This window comes from Mastigoproctus giganteus, chromosome 12 (genome assembly GCF_048544385.1).
Source record: "Mastigoproctus giganteus isolate SK-2022 chromosome 12, ASM4854438v1, whole genome shotgun sequence".
Classification (NCBI taxonomy): Eukaryota; Metazoa; Arthropoda; class Arachnida; order Uropygi; family Thelyphonidae; genus Mastigoproctus; species Mastigoproctus giganteus.
Window position 1 is genome coordinate 33,765,281 of NC_143586.1, and position 22,230 is coordinate 33,787,510.

Below are 22,230 nucleotides of genomic sequence, written 5' to 3' on the forward strand. Positions count from 1 at the left end.
TTTTTTTAACATACGAAAATTACAGCACATTGAATGGATTTTCTCACATTTAGGTGGTAGCAGATGTGCTAAGTTGTTTGCCAGTGCAGAATATTCCTGCACTGTATCCACAATATCCACAATATTGAACAGGTATCATTGTTAGTCTATACATCACACAAGCCTTTCCAACATTTACTATAATCTCCTGTAAGTGGTTTGGAATGCATTTTTTTTATATAACATGCATCATTGTATGCTGACAAGGAAGAGTGCCACTGTCTTCATTGCATAATTAATATTCTGGTATGTGAATACAAATGTGTAAATACAACTCTGGTATGTACAAACTTTTTTCTCAGTGAATTTAGGAGTTAAATGTGCACTCGATCTCTTAGTGTAGTACCTTAACCTAGCAATGGTGGCATTGTTTCTGATCAATGTGTTAAATGTTATTTTATATCTATAAAGTATAAAATGATGAAAGGATGGAAAAAAAATTGTAAGATAAGATAAAAAGATGTATATATATACTCTTTGTACAATTACATTTTAACAGTAAGAAAAATGTTGATAGTCATTCAGAAGCAAACAAAATATAAGTACATGTGAATTTAAAAGGCTTCTTTGTGAATTTTTATGTAAATGTTTCTTAATTTTAAATTATAGTTTAATTACTAAATATAGACATGGTATCTAGCATTACTGGGACTTAGACTGTAGGATTTAGTCTATCTCTCACATTATAGATGATAACTGTCATCTGTAGTGCCTGACGATTGATGGTTTAGTGAAATTTGCATCATGAATTTAGGTTGAAATTTAGAACATACTTGCCTAGGAAATGCTAATGAGGCTTGCAATTCTTGTAGATTATTATTTGTGGTTTTTCTATATTGCATTTCTGCACCTTTCACAGAGTTGTTGCTTTCCAGTCCTTGTTGCTGGGACATAATTGAGTCATGTTGATTTATTTCTCTTTAACAGTTGTTTCCAGCCTTCATTCTGAACTATAAAGTTGTTTATGAAACTTTTTAGGTAAATTTTCACAATATATGGGAACTTCATATAGTCTTGGACCTTAAGTCCAAAACCAAGTCACGAAGCTCCAGTTTTATCATTCCTTGATCATGATTTCTAATTAGACACTAAAATTACAGCAACCTCTATTCTTGAAGAAATTTTATGATTCTTCCTCTCTTAGTTTGAATTTACGCTCCCCTAATTCTAACATCATTTAATACTGCAATCATTTTACTATCCCCTTCCCAGAGTCTTATAAACTTCAGTTAGTCCACTCTATGGTAGCTAGTTAAGAAGTTCTGTAGCCCACATATTCAGTCTTTTCTTGTAGGGATGCCCTTTGGTCACTTTCCCAAGGGTGCACTTATCTGTCTTTGAACCTCTTCAAGATTCTCAATGTCTTTTGTTCAGTGTGGCCTTCAATCTTAGATATACTATCTAAGTTGGTCTCGCAATTTGTTTTGGTCTCACAAGAAACTTGTCAATTCCCTTTAATCTGAGTTTCCAGACCTATCCTCTAATCATGTCAGATACTGAAATTAATGCCAGCCATCTGTAACTCTTACTAGTGCAAGAGTTACAGATCGCCTTACATAAGAACCAGGACAACCTTGAAGATCCCATGCCAGCACCTGCTTGTAAGAAATGGCTGGGAAAGTCACCAAGACCAGATAATTACTTCCCATCAAAATTTGACACCCAGAATGAAGATACTGAAGACAGTATCTCACAACTCTGACATAGAGATACCACACAGCCTCCCGAGGGAAGAGTCATTGACCAGGCCCTCTCCCTCCAACTTGACCTCGAGTTTCTGATGGGAAGAAAAGACAAATCAGATTTTCTCTGTCGTGTGCAGCAAAATTATTCAGGTCTAGCTCTGCATGGAGCATATCCTCCTGGACCTACTCATAGAGCATGAAAAGATAAGGGCAAACTAGAGGCCATTACTGAAGGACGTGGGAATCAAATGCTACAGGCCCCCGCTCTTATGCTGATGCCCTGAAAAACCCTCCAACCGAAGACAGAGTGCCAACTTAGCCACAGAAGCAGGAGAAAAGAACCCTACTAAAAGAGCCTCATTTGGTTCTATTGAAACCAACATCCAAATCCCACCTTCACACCTGTGAGGCAGTAAAAACAACAGTAGTCTCCAACCTGTCAAAGAATTAAAAACAACTAGAATCAAATAAATTAGGAAAACCAGTAATGTAGAGATCATTATTGAAACAGCCTTGAAACATGATGTGCAATGCAAACAATCATGATAAACACCTCAGTTGTTACACTGGTCCTGAAGGCCAAAATCCCCCCCCCCCCAAAAAAAAAGGATATGAATAGAGAAATCACTCCTGAACAGATTGCCAGGGAGATCACACAAAGGAACCTTCAAAACATTCCTGACTGCTGTGATCCCAGCAAGTGCTTCAAGCCCAAGTACTGCACTAACACAAAATCTGCACTTTTATGCAACTGGGTGGTTGAACTGTCATCCCAAGTGTGGCTTGCCTTAAGACCACAGGATCACAGGGTGGGTCAGCCACCACTTTAGAGAGCATGTGCCTGTACCAAAAAGAGCCTGAAGGCCAAAATCCCCCCCCCCCCAAAGGATATGAATAGAGAAATCACTCATGAACAGATTGCCAGGGAGATCACACAAAGGAACCTTCAAAACATTCCTGACTGCTATGATCCCAGCAAGTGCTTCAAGCCCAAGTACTGCACTAACACAAAATCTGCACTTTTATGAAACTGGGTGGTCGAACTGTCATCCCAAGTGTGGCTTGCCTTAAGACCACAGGATCACAGGGTGGGTCAGCCACCACTTTAGAGAGCATGTGCCTGTACCAAAATGTATCAGGTGTTGCAGATTTGAGCCATTGCTATCTGCAATATGGATATAACAGTCATAAAGATCACCTCTCTCTGCTCTGTCTGGGCAGTGTGTGTGCCCACATTGTTGGTCCTTGGAGAATGCCACCTTATTTCCATGTACAGTCGGTCCTCGTATAACATGTGTTTATACTACACGAACTCGATCATACACGATTTATAAATAGGGAAATGATGTCACATATAATATGAACTGAATTTGCTTATGCACGATTCGCCTTTGTGTTTACAAGAAATGGCAGTTGAACATGGCGGAATTACCCCAACTGAACACAACACAGGGAATGAAGAGAAGATTCTTAAAATTTATTTGTTTTTTATGATTGAAGATTTCATGGAAGGGGAAACACATTTCACATAATAACATAAAAACCCACAGAATTCCAGCAATTGGTATTATTACAAATGCAGTTAGATCGATTTTACTACGGAGTTTATTACTACAGAGTTTATTGGTGAAATCTGTTTATAACAGATTTCACTAATATACTCCACAGGGGTGAAGTCATTGTCTTTACTGTCATCCTAGGGGAGGAATTATGGGATGACAGTAAAGACAATGACTGCTATCCCAGAAGGAATTATGTTCACCTCATGGCACCAGTCAATAACCAGCGGTACCAGTCAACTCCGGTTGAGTCAGCTCTCAACTGGACTAAAGTCCTTCCAATCTCCTTGAGCCTGAAATAATAAAATAGGCTGCCCAGCTTAACCCACAGCTCTTCCTCAATCTATCCAACCACTGTCTCGCTGCTGGAAAATTCTCTACTGTCTGTAAATTAGCAAAAACATTACTAATATTAAAGAATCCAACCAAACTGTCAGAACTCCCCCGGATCCTACAGGTCAGTTGCCTTATTGCCCATCCTCAGCAAGATATTTGAGTAACTTCACCATCTAATACTGGAAAAACATTACAGCAATGCACGACCTATATTCCAGCTGACAATATGGTTTCCGAACTGACCATTCAACTGGATGCCCTACAGCGCCTCATAGTTGCAGCCACTTCTGCTCCAACCAAATACTTCCTGGTCATTGCTGTTGATTTCGTGGGGCAGTTGATAGATTCTGGTGGCCAAGTGTCTTAAACTGTCTACGTCAAGCGTAAATCCCTCTCAATCTTTATAAATGCCTTCAGGGTTATCTCTCCAACAGGAAAATCGTCTCTACTTCATCTTGCAAAGTCACTTGCTCCATCTATAGAGGCTGCCCTCAGGGCTCTGTCCTGGAACCCATTTTATGGAATGTTGTGTTGGACTAACTCCTTGACATGGGCCCAAGCCCTGTTTCTGCTCAGGCTTTTGCTGATGATCTCATCTTCACCATTGCAACTGACTCCAGAACATCTCTCGAGGCCTCCAGAAATCAAGCCATGCAGATCTTCCAAGAAGGGCCAAACACCACCAACTCTGAATATCTGCAGACAAAACTCAGTCCATCCTGTTCAAAGATTACCTATAGCCAACCAGACCACCACAGATTAAACTCACTGGTTCTACCATAAAGCTGGTTATCGTGGAGTTATTCTAGACTTGAAACTGTCCTTCCAACCTCATCTCAACTACCTACACAACAAAATCAAGAATTTTACAGCTTTGGTCGCTCGTGCTAGCAGGAGAGACTGAACCGAACAACCATTCCCTCTTATACTAGGTTGTCTTCACTCCAGTGGTGGCTTATGCAGCCAGGATCAAGTACACTCACACAACAATAATCAGTATCCAGAGAAAGCTAGCTTCAATTCAGAGATACATCATGCTTAACAATCGGACGTTCTTGCTGTATGGTGAATACCCCCAGCCATTCAGGTCGTGGCTAGCATTCTTCTCCTGGATCTGGAGGTCACACATCAGGGACTCCACTATCATTTTCCGAAGGACCTTTCTGCTTTCTTCCTGGGATTCACCTTCAACCCTGCCAGTGACATCAAAGTGGAGAAAAAGCACCTTTCTCTGTACCTCCAACAAACCTGGCAGAATCAATGGCACGAAACAACAAAAGGCCAAATAACAAAGAAGTTTATTCCAAACATCAGCCAAGTTTTCCTCAAATCTTGGTCCTAGTTCTCTCCTGGTCTCCACGCTACATTCTTGGTATAACTGGTCACGGCTCCTTCAAGGATAAATTAGCATCAATGGGGATCATTTAGAATCCACTCTGTCACTGTGGCCAGCCTGAAGATTGGAACAACATCGTTTATGATTGCCCCAGCTATGAGGATCTCAGATGCACCCTTTTTACAGAAATTTAAGATATCCCTCAAGGACACAAGAATATCTACATCAATGATGCTCATTGCTACAAAGCCTTCTCCCGTTTTGCGCAGTATATTTGAACAGATAAAATTCCTGCTCACTTTCCCACCAAACCAAAACAACAGTGATGCATAAGCTTACTGAAAAGTTCCTTGATCTGCCTCACCTGAATGTGCACTTATTGGATTATCCTCATCCCTGGACCTGAGACCTACTGTATTGACTTATCTCTGGACTTGACACCTACTGGACTGACCATACACCCGGATGGCACCTACTGGATTTATCCTATCTCCAGACTTGTTTTCTTGCTCCAGGAATTGACAGCCACAAACTTCTGCTGACCCTGTTTCCCAGCTAACCTAGTCCCTGGATTGGGTAGGATCCGTGGCTTTAATATACACCAGCGGAGCAATATGGCCTTAGTTGCTAATGCTCCTAAAAACCAAATAACAAACAAACAAAAAAACAGTCCACACCAGTGCCAAAGACTATCACACCCAGTACCCCTGCTGTGTGGCTTTTCTTCCCCTTTTGTCTGTGGAGCTTACATTTCACCTTTAACTGGGGGGGGGGGTTGCCTTCATCTACATCCGCTTACTCTTACTTTTACCTCCCTTCTTGTATTACAATCTTTGCTCCCCACACTCTACCTCTCTTTTTTTTTTTAACTTGGTCTCTATCGAGGAAGCTCAAGAAACCCTGGCAGAGACCAGCCAGAGAATAATGGGCAGCTTGGCTTACCTCCTAGCAGTGTGTATGGGCAACGTAGGGTTCCACCAGGGGCTGTGCAGCCAAAAGCCAGAAATAACAACAGAACCCAACACAGCACTTTACATATACAACACACAACAATTTTCTGGCTTTTACAGTGTCACTGTATTTGTTTACAAGAGTACTCATGGCACAGATGTGGGAAACCACTGGTGGTGGTTGACCCCCCTAAACAATATGTACACTATGGTCAATACACTGGTCATCCAGTGTATATTTCTTTGTTTATTAATTTTATTTCATTACAGAATAAAGATTAACACCGTATACACACTTAAATGGTTATAACATCTACAAGTATATGAAGTTGATGGAGGAAGGTGCCGAGAATGACAAGAATATAAATTTTGGTAAAAGATTCCATAAGAAAAAATAAATATGGTGTGATACTACTTTTTTCTCATATTACTGCTCCTGGGTTAAGCCGAGCTTTTTTCTTTGTGTGAAAGTGAAGTCCCTGCATTACTCAAGAATTAAGTTTTACTGCTAAAATAATGTGAGCTTTGCTGGAATAATGTATAATTGAGCTCTGGTTTCTTACCCACAAACGAATTGTGCATCTTCTGTAAGTTGTGTGAATCTTAAGAGTTTATTTATTTCAGAGATTTATCATAAAACATTTATTTACTGAACATTTTCTCATTCATTTTCTCATTTCATTGAATGTATGTTCTCATTAAAGAGTTTTGTGCTCCACTGATCTCACTGGTACAAAAACTACTGATTTTAAAATCAGTGGTATTTATATCACTTAGATCATTGGTGCCCTTAACACTAATGATCCTAACCTGTGCCAACCTGTGGGCTTGTGATAGTTTTTTTTTTTTTTAATCTCTGCTGGTACCGGTATAGCCACAAAATTTAGCCAGGTGGGCTTCTCAGATTTCCATCAGGTTGCAGAGATAGCTTGGTGATTGAACAGGCTTGGAGTTACCCACCTTTTAAAGGAGTCTTGACAGAAGGTCTCTTTAAACATGCCAGTCATCTTCACTGAATGACTTAAATATGCTCATATCTTTTGAAAAGCAATGCACAAGTTGATGGATGATGTCAGAGAAGATTTGAACTTATTGGAAAACTGAATTGCTGAATTGATTAAATTGTCTTCTGTTTGTAATGAAAGAGAAACACAGAAAGATTAATTGGAGTAATTCTCATGACTACATTTGTAGGTGTTCTCATCTACTGAAAAACACGATAATAAAAATAATGTTATATATCTTCCTCTAATTTATAAAATATTAATAATTTCATTATATTTTACTAGAATTTTTTTTTTTTTTTTTTAATTCCAGGAGAAGTTACAACTAGTTTCAGTTTTGGGTGCTGGCCTCTTAGTAGGAACTGCTCTCAGTGTTATCATCCCTGAAGGAGTCAATACTCTGTATTCATCTCAAATCAGTAAGACTATTACAAATAATTGACTTTTTTATGCTAAGTAAATTTAGTTGCAAAGTAACTATTTTTAAAAGTAATTGCTAAATGACAAAGTATAGACAGTTTCCTTTCTTTCATTGAGTGCATTTTTAATGAGAGAAATGAGGTACATTTTACAAATGTAATTAAAAGCATGCAAGAAATAATATTGAAGCCTCCTTGATTTTTTTTTTTTTTTTTTTTTGTAATTATTAAATCCTTAGCAAATTTTGCTGGTTATTATTTCAATAGACATTCCTCAAAGATTTGTTGTGGCGGTTTTTCTTTCTTTTTGTGGTTGCCACCCATAAGTCTAAAATTAATAGAACTTATATTCCAGTCCCACCTTATGAGTCAGGTATGGAAAATTTCAAAAAAAGTCTAGTTGTTTGTCAATAGCCAAAACCTCTGCTTGCACATTTATGCTGTGAGAATATTAATTATCCTTGATATACCACCATATTAAAAGTCTGTAATATTATGAATACCTGGTTTGATGGGGTGGTCAAATGCCTGTGGTATATCAGCATGTGGTGCTGATATACCACAGCCATTCCTCTGTGACACTAGTCCAATACTGGGTGATCAATAACCCTCTCATCACCTAGCACAGTACGTTACTTAATTGAAGAAAAGTGATCAGAAACATGTTTGGCCACCAGAACCTCTTTCCCTCTCTTCTCGCACACAGTATGAACCATGTCTTCGCCGGCATCTCCATAGCCAGGTGAGCAGGAGCAGCAGTGCGTAGCACACGCTTCTTGATCAGACCGGGATTCGAGCCCGTGACCACCAAATATGGAGGATGTAGAAAGGTCAGGAAATGACCACAGCATATCCGCGGAGCAATATAGCCTTAGTTGCTAATGCTCCTAAAAACCAAATAACAACAACAACCATGTCTTCCGAGGTATCATAGGTGTCATGGCAAGACTCAACATTTCTTACATTTCAAGGTTACAGCATTAAAATGGTTTTCAGAGATTGGCCACTAGATAGTTCACTGGACCAAATTTATTGATAATGCTATAAGGGACATCTGCATTAACTGTCTTGCTGTTAGTGAATAATCTATGTAGGGAGGGATGGAGAGCACTGCTGAGGCCATAGTACATTAAGAAGTTGAGTATAGCAAAATTTACTTTGCCTTGTGTGGCATATTTACATCAGTGCATCATGAATTGGCAAACTAATGGAGCAAACTTATCTGTGAACAATCTCCCAAAAAATTCCTAATTAATTTATTGTTATTGTTAGCCATATGGTGCAAGGAAGCCCAAGGCATATGCTGCACCAGCCAAAAAAAAAGAAAATTTCTGAATTGCCCCAAGAGAAAGAAAGAGAGAGTCAGAAGTAGAAGGGAATTACCAAGAAAGAGAAGAATGATGATATCCAGCTCAGGACCCTGGGTGTGCCAAGCCCATAGTCACCAGATGTGAGCCCTTGCGATATTTAAAAAAAAATGTAGTTCCATTTATGATCTCAGCGATTTCTGTTTATGATATATTAATCCCTGTTTACTTTTTCTTACAGAATTCAAACTATCAGTTTCTTTAACTGCCACTCGTCAACTCTGTCCCAATTATATTATAGTTTCTTCCACTTCAGAGGTAGTATTTGTACATATGAGGTGTGGCAATAAAGTTCCCTTACTAGTGCAAAAAAAAAAAGAACACAAAGTGAAGGAGCTTAAAAATGGTTTTATTTTTATAAGTAATCACTTATTACACCATTCCAAAAGTTTCTGAAAAGAGTCAGTGAAGCCTCCAAAGAGATTATGTTCAGTTCAGCTGTTAGGTTTTTTTAATGCCCTCAACATCTAGAAGTCTTTTTCTTTCGAAGGCAGTTTTCACCTTGGAAAAGAGGAAGAAGTCCTCTGGCATCAGATTGGAAGAGTATGGTGGATGGTTGATTTGTACAATGCCATGTTTTGTCAGAAATGTGTGGAATGGGTGGGGCAATTGTCATGCAATAAAAACCATCTGCCTTTCCTTCAAAATTATGGCTTCACTTGGGAAATGCGTTTCAATAGTCTTTGAAGCACCTGTATATAGAATGCAGCATTGACTCTTTCCCCCCATCCTTTTTTAGGTACAAATTCCTTGTGAATTACACCCTGTTTGTCAAAATATTCGATCAACATAGTCGGTGTCCTGAATTTCTGTAAATAAAACTGTGGGCATTGGAGATGATTTTGAAGTCCACTGCATGTTCTGATGCTTCATCTTTGGGTCATACTGAAACGAGTCTGGATGAAGTCTTCATGTTATGACACTCTTTGTTGCTTCTGGCCATCCTTGAGGCTGTGTGGCACAAATTTTGCACAGACCTTCCTTCTCCTTAAATCTTCATGCAGAATTTGACGAATCATCTCTTTATTTATATCCAACTTATCATCCATCACTATGAGGGTCAAATGACGACTTTTTGCCACAATTTCCTGAAACTTTGTCTGCTTTTGAATCACTTATACCATTCAAACACACTGGTATGCATTTCATCACCGTAAACAATTTTTAACATTTCTTCTTCTATCAAACTCTAATGAGGAACCAAATGATTTTGTGATAACTGAAAGGAAAGTGTAAGAGAAATTGTTGAAACTAAATGTTAAAAAATGCCTGAGGTGGATGGAATCTATTCATTTATATTAAGGGAGGCAGCAAAGGAGGTAAGCAAGCCCTTAGCCATAATTATGAGAGCATCCTTGTATTCAGTGGTGGTCCCTATGGACTGGAGATCTGCAGATGTATCTCCAGTTCATTAAGGAGGATCAAAAGGTGACATGAGTAATTACTGACCTGTTAGCTTAACTTATGTTCCAGGGAAAATAAAATCATAAAGAAGACAGAGGACATGTATTGTGATTGTAACAAAGTAAATGATATACCAAATAATGAGTACAATACAAATTAAATATGCTTAATAGTGATTAATTAGTCTGATTCTGCACAAACTTGGCTTCCATCTATCATTTTGCCATTATTAATACCAATGGTAAAATGGATGTCACAAGAATGTCTGTTTTATCGTTGGTATTTTTTTTTTTTACCGTTGGTTTATTTAATATAGATTTTTAGTTCCTTTCCAGCAAAATATTACAACTCAATTTAATCATTAACTGCTTACCTATGCTTTAAATGTATTCTAAGCACAACTGGGCAAATTTCAATATTTTACTTTATAACGAAAAGAGATATATACATATATATATATATATATATATATATATATATATATATATATATATATATAACCATACAAATAAATTAGAATGAGTTAAAAAAAAAAATAAAAAAAAATAATGCCAGCAGTATGGTAAGACAAGAGCGAAAATAATCAAAATTAAACCTAAATTAAATCAAACCGAGCAGGGAGGGAAGAGAGGGGTAACAAGAGTAAAAATATTGCAGCAGAAACTCTCTAAAATAATTTAGAAAATCTAAATGTAAGAATAATAATTCATTGAATTTTAAAAGCCAATTAAATAGAAATTTAACGGTTCCCCCTCTGACAGGCACCAGGTCCAAATTTATGTGAAATATCACCAACAGAGATGTAAACACTACAATAAAACAAAACAAAAATAAACCAAAAATAGACTGACCATTACACCCCATCTTGACAGAGGACCACAGGGCTGATAATGGTCAGGGAATCACTGCATTTCGAACGCTAGACAAATCGCCGCAAAGGAGAATCGATCAAAAGATCAGTCCGCCACCCCATCCCCAGATCGAACCGCCAATGCAGGGGACTTGAACAGCAGTGGTCCTTCCCTCGCTGCTTGGTTTGATGTAATTTAGGTTTAATTTCGACTATTTTCGCTCTTGTCTTGCCATACTACTGGCATTATTTTATCTTTTTTATTTTAACTCTCATTCTAATTTATTTGTACGGTTATATTTCAAGCATCATGTAGAGGAATATGCTTTTTGCTGCCTCTGATGTATACTGTTCCTTTTTATTTTTATTTTTATTATGAAAGATTCCGTTCCCAACTGTTTTAAACGTTATTCAAATATATGTATAATCATATATATATATATATATATATATATATATATTAGCCAATTTTATTTAATGGTATCTGTCTGTAGGGAATTAAGTGTATAAGGACCAAACTAACAAGTTAGTAAAAATAAACTAGCTTTAGCCTGGAAGGCCTATATAAAATTATATTAATGAAAATAAAAATAAAAAATGATGATGAACAATGAAAATAACAATAAAAAATGATAATAAACAATGAAAATAAAATTGCAAATAACATTCTTATACTTAGTCGTTGGTCTGCTGCTACTTCTTTTATGTGCAATTGCATTAACATTGCACACCTGACAGGTACCTATTACGGTAAACTTTACCAAATATCTTTTTTATAGTCTTCAGTAAGAACACACACATATATATATATATATATATATATATATATATATATATATATATATATATATATATATTATTTTGTTATTATTTTTTTCAGAAGCTATCCAAAAATTGCATTCCAACCATATAGATGATGTACATATTAGTAAAACGGAAACAGACCCCAAGATTAGTCATACACATAATGATCATGATCTCTCTGATGCTCATTCAGTAATTGGTGTAGCACTAGTGCTAGGATTTATTTTTATGCTTCTAATTGATCAAATAGGAGCTGCACATAATAGAATACAGAATTCAGGTAAGCCTAAAGTTTTATTTTATATTCCTATATAATAGGTTTGCTCTCTCTAATTACACACACACACACTCTCTCTCTCTCTCTCTCTCTCTCTCTCTCTCTCTCTCTCTCTCTCTCTCTCTCTCTCTCTCTCTCTCTCTCTCTCTCTCTCTAACTTGGTATTTTAATGCTCACCAATTTAGTATCACTGTGTTAATATAGTATTTGATGTGAAAGATATGATGTAGGAATTAACACTAAAAATTAGATTAAATGACATTACAGTTAGAGTAATGGTACACAAGTATTCAAAATGCTGTATGTAGCACATACGTATTCCATGTGAACATTGTGGGAAACACGACAGGTGTGTCAGAAATGTAGCATGTAACAACATAATAAACTATGTGGGTACTTTTGTCAGTCTCAAAATGGATTTTGTCGGATTGTGTGCTAGTACTCTATTTCAGAATGAAATCAGGAAAGAGAAATCATTGTTGGTAGGTGGCACTATCCAGTGCTTAGCAGCATTCCATTGCTTCCCCACCCCATATAAATTTCAATAAATAAAGAGTATCACTAAAAATTCTTTTCGTGTTACCATGTTTCAATATATAGGTTTGAGTTCTTGGCATTTCTGGTAGAGAAAATTGTTAAAAAGATATGTTGTTGCTTTGTCGTAATTCACTTTTTCTATGCTAGCAAGATTTAACTTGCATAGTTTATACATTGTTGACAGCAGAAGAAACTTTGCCTTCTCAATAAGTTACCCTGTTATTGCACTACTTTAAAACAAATGGTGTAGTGAAATGGTTTTTTGTCTTTTTTTTCCCTGTCATTTAAAAGAAACCAGCTGTTGTTTGATGAGGGATTAACAATGCCTGAAAGAGGCAATCATAGCAATGTCCCATCTTTTTAATAAATGGCAGATTAGCTATTTAGCATTAGCATTAGTAGAGGCATATGATGCAAGAAAGCAAGCCAAAAAAAAAAAAAAAAAACCACTCCCATTTCACCCCTCTGTTCATTCTAAATATCTGTCTAGCTCAGCCTTAAATTTATTTAGGCTATTAACTTCCACAAGAAAAGATGGAAGTCTTTTCAACTACCCGCTGGCTAAAGGCAAACTTCCGCACATCTATCCTACAACTGTCTTTCCTCAATTTGAATTTATACCCTCTCAGGTGATTATTCTGAGCAAGAGGAAGAGTCCCATCAGCATTGAGCATGCTCAAACCATTTAAGGCTTTATACCTCAATCAGATCGCCTTGCAGGTGTCTAGTCTCCAGACACTGTAATCTGCAAAACTTTAGCCTTTCTTCGTAAGAGCAACCCATCGTTCCATTCACTAATCTTGTTGCCCTTCTCTGTACTTGTTCCAACAGCTCTACATCCTTCTTAAAATGTGGCCTCAGACCTATATACAGTACTCAAAGGTGTGGCCTGACCATTGCCTTATACAAGGGGATAATCATCTCCTTATCCCTGCTAGAAAAATTCCTGTATATCATTGACAAGACACCATGAGCAATTCTTGCAGACCGTTTGCACTGCTCAGAAAACTTCATGCCTACAGAATTACCCCCAGGTCCTTTTCATTCTCTGCTACTGTCAGTGTGGCTCCGAGTGCCAAGCGATAGTTCCCAAGCAATCTTTCTAGTGCGATTTTCTACCGATTTTTCCTAGGGTGAGTACTAATGCTTTAATAATCCCTCCACCGCTCGCAACGTTACTGCTTCCCTCGCTGAGCAACGTCACTGCTTCACCGCTAGCAACGTACTGCTCTCCTCTTCTGCTGATCGCTTGGTCACTGGTTGGCACCGCTCCTGCCTCCATGTGGCGGGGTCGGTAACCTGGGAGCAGGAATTCCCTCTTCCGGGGCTAAAAGGAGCAGCGATGGATTGCGATTCATATCCATCGCTAGAGCCCACGGGCTCCAGACCCATCAACTCTGATTCAGAGCATGACTTGAGTCGTCCGAAGAGATTACGGACAGAAAAACAAACAACAGACATGCCAGCATTTCTGATGGCAAGCTATCGCCTTTCCTAATACAGAAATGTTTAGAATCGGTTGTTGGATCTCCCAAAATGGTTAAACGTCTCCAATCCGGAGACCTTCTAATTGAAGCTTCTAAGCCAAATCACTCAGAAAAATTGTTAAAATTAACAACTTTTAACAATATTCCCGTGTCAGTAACAGCCCATAACACTCTGAACACCTCTAATGGAGTTATCAGTGAATGGGACTTACTAAATGTGTCTGAGGAAGAAATCATTCAAGAGCTTAGCGAACAAAAAGTGACTCATGCACGGAGAATTATGACGAAAAAAGATGGCAACCTATTACCAACCCGGTCCATTATTTTGACATTCAGTACTCCGAATCTCCCATCTTCTGTAAAAGCAGGTTACTTAAACTGCAAGTTTCGACCCTACATCCCGAATCCCATTCGCTGCTTTAAGTGCCAGAAGTACGGCCATTCTCAGACGGCATGCCGAGGCGATGCTGTGTGCTCTATTTGCGGCTCCAAGGAGCATTCCCAAGGAGACTATACCACTCCCACTCCCACTTGCCCAAACTGTAAAGGAAGCCATCCTGCATTTTCTAAAGCGTGTGACTTTTGGAAAACAGGGAAACAAATCCAAAAGTATAAAGTGGAGCATAAAGTCACATACCCTGAAGCAAGAAAGCAAATAATGCTAACCATGCCTAGCCGATCATATGCATCGGTCACAAAAAATAGCCGCTCAGCTGCAACCCAAACAGATGTCTCCATCGAACCGAATATTTCCTTTGCCGCCTGGGCCAAAACTGCACTAACTTATAATAAGAAAACTACAGTCAGTGAGACCAGCAACACCCCAATCAGCATCCCAACTGATGCTATCTCAACCTTGCCAGAAACAACGAAATCAGCTACTATTGAAAACCAGAAGAAATCGAAACCAAGGATTAGCAACATGGAAATGGAGGTTCAGTCAGAGGATAAAGAGACAGTACTAGAGTTACACGCTAATGATACCATGGATACAGGACGCCCAACATTTCCCAGAAATGAAAAATCAAAAATAAGCAGACAGAAACCTTCCCAGAAAAAACAGTCAGATCAATCTTCCTCCAATAAATCCAGCAAATGAATAAATTCCTTCAATGGAACTGTAGAGGATTACGCAGTAATATAGATGACTTGAATGATTTACTAATACAAAATAAAGCAATAGGTGTATGTTTACAGGAAACCTTTTTATCACCACAAGTTTCTCTGAAAATTAAAAAATTATTCTATGTTTAGGCGAGACAGGGATTCTGACACTCCTGCTCGTGGTGGGGTGGCTGTTCTTATCAGAACTAACATACCGTCAAGACATCTCCAACTACAAACCTCTTTGGAAGGTGTAGCGGTTCGGATAGCAATGGGAATGTCGTTAACCCTTGCATCCATTTATATCCCACCGAAATTATCCTTGCTCCCAGACTGAACTTGACAACCTTATCACACAATTGCCACCTCCAGTCTGTTTACTTGGCGATTTCAACGGTCACCATCCATTGTGGGGCTCTTCCATCATGGATAGGAGAGGCCAATTAATAGAAATGTTCCTGGATAACCATAACCTGACTCTGTTAAATTCTGGCTCTCCAACTCACATCCAACTACCTACAGATAGTACAACAGCCATAGACTTATCAATATGTTCAGCATCTCTTTTTCCAAGCGTGGAATGGTCAGTGCTAAATGATCCATTCCACAGTGACCATTTTCCTATCATCAGTACAATTCAAACACAGACGGTATCATGTCCTAAAGGCAGTACTTCTTGGAACTTTCATAAAGCAGACTGGAAAAACTATTCAACTTGTGTTCTACTTGACAAACTATATGTACAACAAAATCATATTGATGTTGTAACTGACCACATTACAAATCATATATTATCTGCAGCAGAAATTTCCATTCCAAAATCCAACCAGAGCAAGCGGGTACACCAAAATCAATGGTGGAATGAAGAATGCTCCAAAGTGAAACGAGAAAAAAAACCGTGCCTGGAACTAGTTTCGCAAATTTTCAACTACTGCCAACCTAATTATGTACAAAAAACTCAGAGCCAAAGCAAGACAAATTAGGAAGACAGCAAAACGTGACTCCTGGATTAAATTCGCCTCAGCTATTAACAAAAATACTGACACTCGAATCATTTGGAAAAAAATTCAAGCTCTCAATGGGAAATTTCTACCGCAGCAATCTCCGATAATACAATGCAATGGGCAGGACTTATCCTCTCCTACTGACATTGCAAATGCTTTAGCCGAATCTTTTTATAACATTTCTGCCCGTTCCTCTTATGTGATCTCCTTTCAACGCAGTAAAACTGAATCAGAACGTCATAAGTTTAATTTCGCAACTAGACTTTCACTTCCATATAACCAGCTGTTTACTCTATCTGAACTGAGAGAATCTTTGAGCAAATCTCCGAACAGCGCAGCAGGACCAGACGGCATTCACTACAGTATGCTGAAGCATCTGTGTGAAGCCGATCTCGGCACACTATTACTCTTTTATAACTGGATCTTCTCTGAAAATACGTATCCTCTGTCATGGCATCATTCCTATATTTGTGCTATTCCAAAACCAGGCAAAGATCCTTTTCTAGTTGAGAATTACAGACCAATATCGTTGACAAGCTGTCTGGGCAAAATCTTTGAAAGGATGGTACATAAGAGGCTCACCTGGATTCTAGACTCCGAAAATCTCCTTTCTGATCACCAATATGGCTTCCGTAAAATCAGGTCCACCCTAGATGTACTTGTAAAAATTGAATCCAACATTCGTAATGCCTTTGTGAGAAAACAACATCTAGTGATGGTCAACCTGGATATTCATAAAGCATTTGACACCACATGGGGGTCATGGTATTATTAAAGATATGCATCAGTTGGGGCTGAGAGGACATCTCCCTTTAATAATTCAGAACTTTTTAAAATTGCATACATTTCAGGTCCGATATAAAAACATGCTGTCAACATCTCACATTCAAGAAGAGGGTGTCCCACAGGGTTCCATATTGAGTCCAACCCTATTTGCGATTAGGATCAACAATATTTTGGAAGAACTTCCAAAAATGATTGAAGTATACATGTATGCTGATGATCTCACTATATCCTGCCAATCGCAAAGCATGAATAGTATCGAAAGACAGCTACAAATTGCTTTAACGAAAATTCAATCCTGGACCTTACGAAATGGATATAATCTCGCTGAACAGAAAACCACTACCACTCATTTCTGCAAACTTCGGTCACTTCATCCTGATCCAGAGCTAAAGATAAATAACGTGCCAATTCCTCTTGCTCACAATATCCGTTTCCTTGGTCTGATACTAGACAGGAAACTGAACTTTCTGATCACCAATATGGCTTCCGTAAAATCAGGTCCACCCTAGATGTACTTGTAAAAATTGAATCCAACATTCGTAATGCCTTTGTGAGAAAACAACATCTAGTGATGGTCAACCTGGATATTCATAAAGCATTTGACACCACATGGGGGTCATGGTATTATTAAAGATATGCATCAGTTGGGGCTGAGAGGACATCTCCCTTTAATAATTCAGAACTTTTTAAAATTGCATACATTTCAGGTCCGATATAAAAACATGCTGTCAACATCTCACATTCAAGAAGAGGGTGTCCCACAGGGTTCCATATTGAGTCCAACCCTATTTGCGATTAGGATCAACAATATTTTGGAAGAACTTCCAAAAATGATTGAAGTATACATGTATGCTGATGATCTCACTATATCCTGCCAATCGCAAAGCATGAATAGTATCGAAAGACAGCTACAAATTGCTTTAACGAAAATTCAATCCTGGACCTTACGAAATGGATATAATCTCGCTGAACAGAAAACCACTACCACTCATTTCTGCAAACTTCGGTCACTTCATCCTGATCCAGAGCTAAAGATAAATAACGTGCCAATTCCTCTTGCTCACAATATCCGTTTCCTTGGTCTGATACTAGACAGGAAACTGAACTTTCAAGCACATGTGGCCTATCTTCGTACCATCTGCTTGAAGAAATTGAATATCCTTCGGTGTGTGTCATCCATGTCATGGGGTGCTGATCGTCATACCCTCATCCATCTGTATAGAGCTCTCATCAGGTCTCGCTTGGACTATGCCTCTCCAGTATATGATTCAGCGAGGAAAAGTACTTTAGAACGACTAAACACCATCCAGCACTGTGCTTTGAGAGTCGCTCTAGCTCATTCAGAACCTCCCCGGTTCAGAGCCTGTACATCGAAGCTCATGAACCTCCCTTACATCTTCGCAGAAAATCATTACTTCTGATGTATGCCACAAAAATCCGTAGTCTGCCCTCTCATCCTTGTTGGAGATGTCTCTACAATACTGAATGCGAGTCATTTTATATCAGTAAACCTAATGAAAACCGACCTGCTCCACTTAGATTTAAGGAACTGGCTCAATCATGGAACATAGACATCAGCAATATATTTCAGGACAAAACACCACCAGATCCACCCTGGGAAAATATCTGTGCAATATATGATGACTACTTTCAACAGTGGGGAAAAAACACGCTGTCTCCTTCCAATATCGCACAGTTACATGCAACTTACACTCTTTCTAATTCAAACGCATGTGAAATCTATACAGATGGATCAAAAACCAACACCCAGGTAGGTGCTGCTGCAATCTTCCCATCATTTAGCACTTCTGTCTCATTGCCAATAGAATGCAGTATCTTCACTGCTGAGCTCTATGCTAAACTTAGCTCTGGATCACATTATTGAATATCTAATTCCGTCTGCTTTAATATTCACTGACTCACTCAGTGCTGTCTCTGCCATAAATACTAATACCAAATCCTCTCACCCTGTAGTAAAACAGATTCATTCTAAGTTACTTGCCTGTATGGAATTGAACCAAACTGTGACATTCTGCTGGATCCCAGGACATTCTGGAATAGCCGGTAATGAAAGAGCAGATCATGCAGCCAAACAACCAGAAACCACTATTTCGCAGACTTTTCAAGTTCCATATACGGATTATAAACACATTATCCGTAAAGCATGTTATAACAGCTGGTCATTAATCTGGAAAGGTTATCCAGGAAATAAACTTTACCAAATAAAACCGGAACCAAAGCTGTGGCAATCCAGCTTCAGAAAAAACAGACGAGATGAAATAATTTTAGGAAGGCTAAGGATTGGGCACACTCATCTCACTGACCTGTATCTATTAACTAATGACAGCGCTCCCCAATGTACATCATGTCAAGTACAACTGACCATTCGACATTTGTTAGTGGACTGTCCCCACTTTCAAACCATCTGTTTAGACATCTTTAAGTCAATTTCTAATATGCAGTCATCAATAAATTTATTACAGGTTCTGGGAGATGATTTTAATCAAAAAGAACTCTTTACTTTCCTAAATCATATAGGAATATATCATAAAATATAGTTTTATCACAATTAAGCTAATATTCCGTATTCACCATTAGAAAGACACAATATGGCCCTAGCAGCCTATGTGTCGTTAAACACAACAACAACAACGACTACTGTCAGTGTAGTACCACAGAGTTGATATGTTACTCTGGGGTTACTGCTTTCCATATGTAGTACTTTACATTTGTCAACGTTAAACTTCATTTGCCACCTCTCAGCCCCCATATGCTCAACTTTTGTTTGAAAGTAGTACAATACCAAGGCAACTTGTTTCAAAGCTGTTGTTATTACTTTGATTGTTAGCCACATCAGCAGCTTAGGCCATATTTCACCATTCACTTTTGCTATCTGTGTACAAATGTGTATGTTTACTGGCTGATCTGTAAGTTGTGCAGGCCAAGAAACCCAGAACAACTCACAGGAAAAATACCCATCCCTTCTGACTCATGTTGGCCAACCACAGTCCCAGTTGAGGAGACATGTAGAAATTCCACCAGTATATGATGTAATTTGAACCCAGATCTCTCCAAACGAGTAAGAGCGATTTTATACTGCTGCATACTTCAAGTTAAACAAATACATATCTATTGCTTTGTGGTTGTGTGAAGGCAAAGTTTGTTAGTTCTTGACTGTCTAATATGTTCCAAGAGGATCAGTTAATGATCAAGTATTAGTCCTAAAAATGAATGACCCATTGTTGTCCCACTTACTGGTATTAGTTTGCTATCCAGTTTTGATTCAGGATCTGGCTACTGTGAGCAAAAAAATATTGCATTAACTAGACAGTTTAAATTTTGTTAGCTTCTGGAACACATGAAAGAGCAAGACAAGAAAGGGCAAGTCCTTCCAACCTCATATAATAATAGCATTTTATAACTTTTAGGCTCTGACTTTGTGTAGTTAATTTAAAAAATAGTAACCATACTGTACAGTTATGTGTTTTCTTATTTTATTCTATAAAATAATATCTAGATGAAATACAAAATAATAGTTTACAGAAAGGCAAATACAAAATATTAATAAATTGTTCTCAAACATAGTAAAAACAAATTTGGTCTCTGAGGCTTGTCACAGACATTCTCTCTGGAAGTCTAAAATGTCGATAGAACTGAAATTTAGGTGACATTCGCAGGCCAAGTGGACTGGATTTTGGTGAAGCCTGGACTTTTCTGTGACAGCCAAAGCTTCTACTCACATCTTCACAATGGTGGCACTTAGTAAACCTGTTGCATATGGGAGTGGGTATCTCCGCACTCCCATATGCAAGGCCTAAAACACTGGAGGTCCTAAAACATCTAAAACACTGGAGGAAGTCCTAAAACAATCCCTAAAATACTGAAGGTCACTACCCAGGTGTGGACCACTGTAAGCAAGGGTTGAGGTGTGGTGTTCACACTACACAGAGAAATGCTGTCCCTCTATGTCATCTCACAATACTAGTTGGTAGATGACTCTCATCAAACCAGTGCAATACCACTATTTTGCTTATTGGAGGCTTGAAGTGGTGAAATCTATATTTAGTTTGCAGAAAAAGCTCTGGCAACCCAAATCTTTTCCATCATTTCATATCTCATATTGTATCTCATATTGTGCTCATCCTTCACTCTATAATAACTCTAGTATCCGCTTGTCCCTATTAGACTAACAAAAGCAAAAAGTTGAGGGAAAGTTATAGTAGAAAAGAACAGTGCAGAAGAATGAAAGGGACAGTAACTCCTTCAACTCACACCACTCATAAACTCCTCGAATAGGCAACACTTCCCCAGTAGAGAAGACTGTTGTTACCTATTCTCGGAAACTCTGTGAATATCAGGCTCCCCCTTGGGCCCATTTCATTTCAAGGTTTGTTGGCCTTTCATCGGTGGGTGGGCAGGCACCCTAGCATGACATCAATCATGCAGTATGATTGATGTCATTTTATGTTATGGGTTCAGACCATAATCTTGACAAGCAGTAATCCCCCAAAAAAAAAAAAAAAAAATTTCCAACTAGCCATAATTCTGACAAATTCTGATAGATGTGATATCCTGTTAATACCTAGAAATAAAAATCTCAACAAGCTGTAAGACCAATAATACTGGTTTAAAAATTAATTCTAGGAATTAATTTTTTTTTTTTTTTTTTGAGATAATTGTTCTCATTTATTTGAACATTTCCTTTTGAGAAATCTGTTGAAAAAGGATTACAGTGGGTAGGATGGCAGACACTTTTTTAAAAGTTTGTGTGCAAGATAAAAAAACTTATCAGTGTTCATCCCTCTTGTCAAAATGAATGAAATTTGTGAAATCATTCCATCTCAAAAAGGGAGCAACAAATTTAACACAAGTGGATGTTAAATGGTAAAAGACAAACATTGTGATGATATTTATTATCGGTGTTGGGAAAGAAGAAAATCAGAAGATCGTAAAGGTAGAGCAATGAAAAAATGTTTGAATGGGTAATGTCATATTCAGAAGTTTGTGAATCATAATTGTGCTCCAGATCAATTGCTGGCACTGTTGCAAAAATCACTAGGCAAATTGGCGTATCAAATTATTCAAACCAACAGCATTGCTATCCCTCAATAGATTCAGTCGTATATGCTTTAAAAAAATTCTCTCCACAAGAAAATAAAAGGGTGAGAAAAGCTGAACGACTGCAGAGCCATAATCATTGGATGAAATTGACACTCCAATCTTTTTGTATGAAACATTAAAATTGTGAGTTATTTCTGGTTAGAGATACTGGAAAGGAAAGA

General features: G+C 38.2%; 1 protein-coding gene across 1 annotated transcript in view; it reads left to right on the plus strand.

The window, feature by feature from the left end:
• The window catches only part of Zip102B (Zinc/iron regulated transporter-related protein 102B), an 82,957-nt gene that overhangs the window by 8,483 nt on the left and 52,244 nt on the right, over nucleotides 1–22,230 (plus strand). The window contains exons 2-3 of the mRNA XM_090386871.1: nucleotides 7,223–7,328; nucleotides 11,830–12,033. Coding sequence (XP_090242997.1) covers nucleotides 7,223–7,328; nucleotides 11,830–12,033 — 310 coding nt within the window. The remainder of the gene's footprint in view (nucleotides 1–7,222; nucleotides 7,329–11,829; nucleotides 12,034–22,230) is intronic.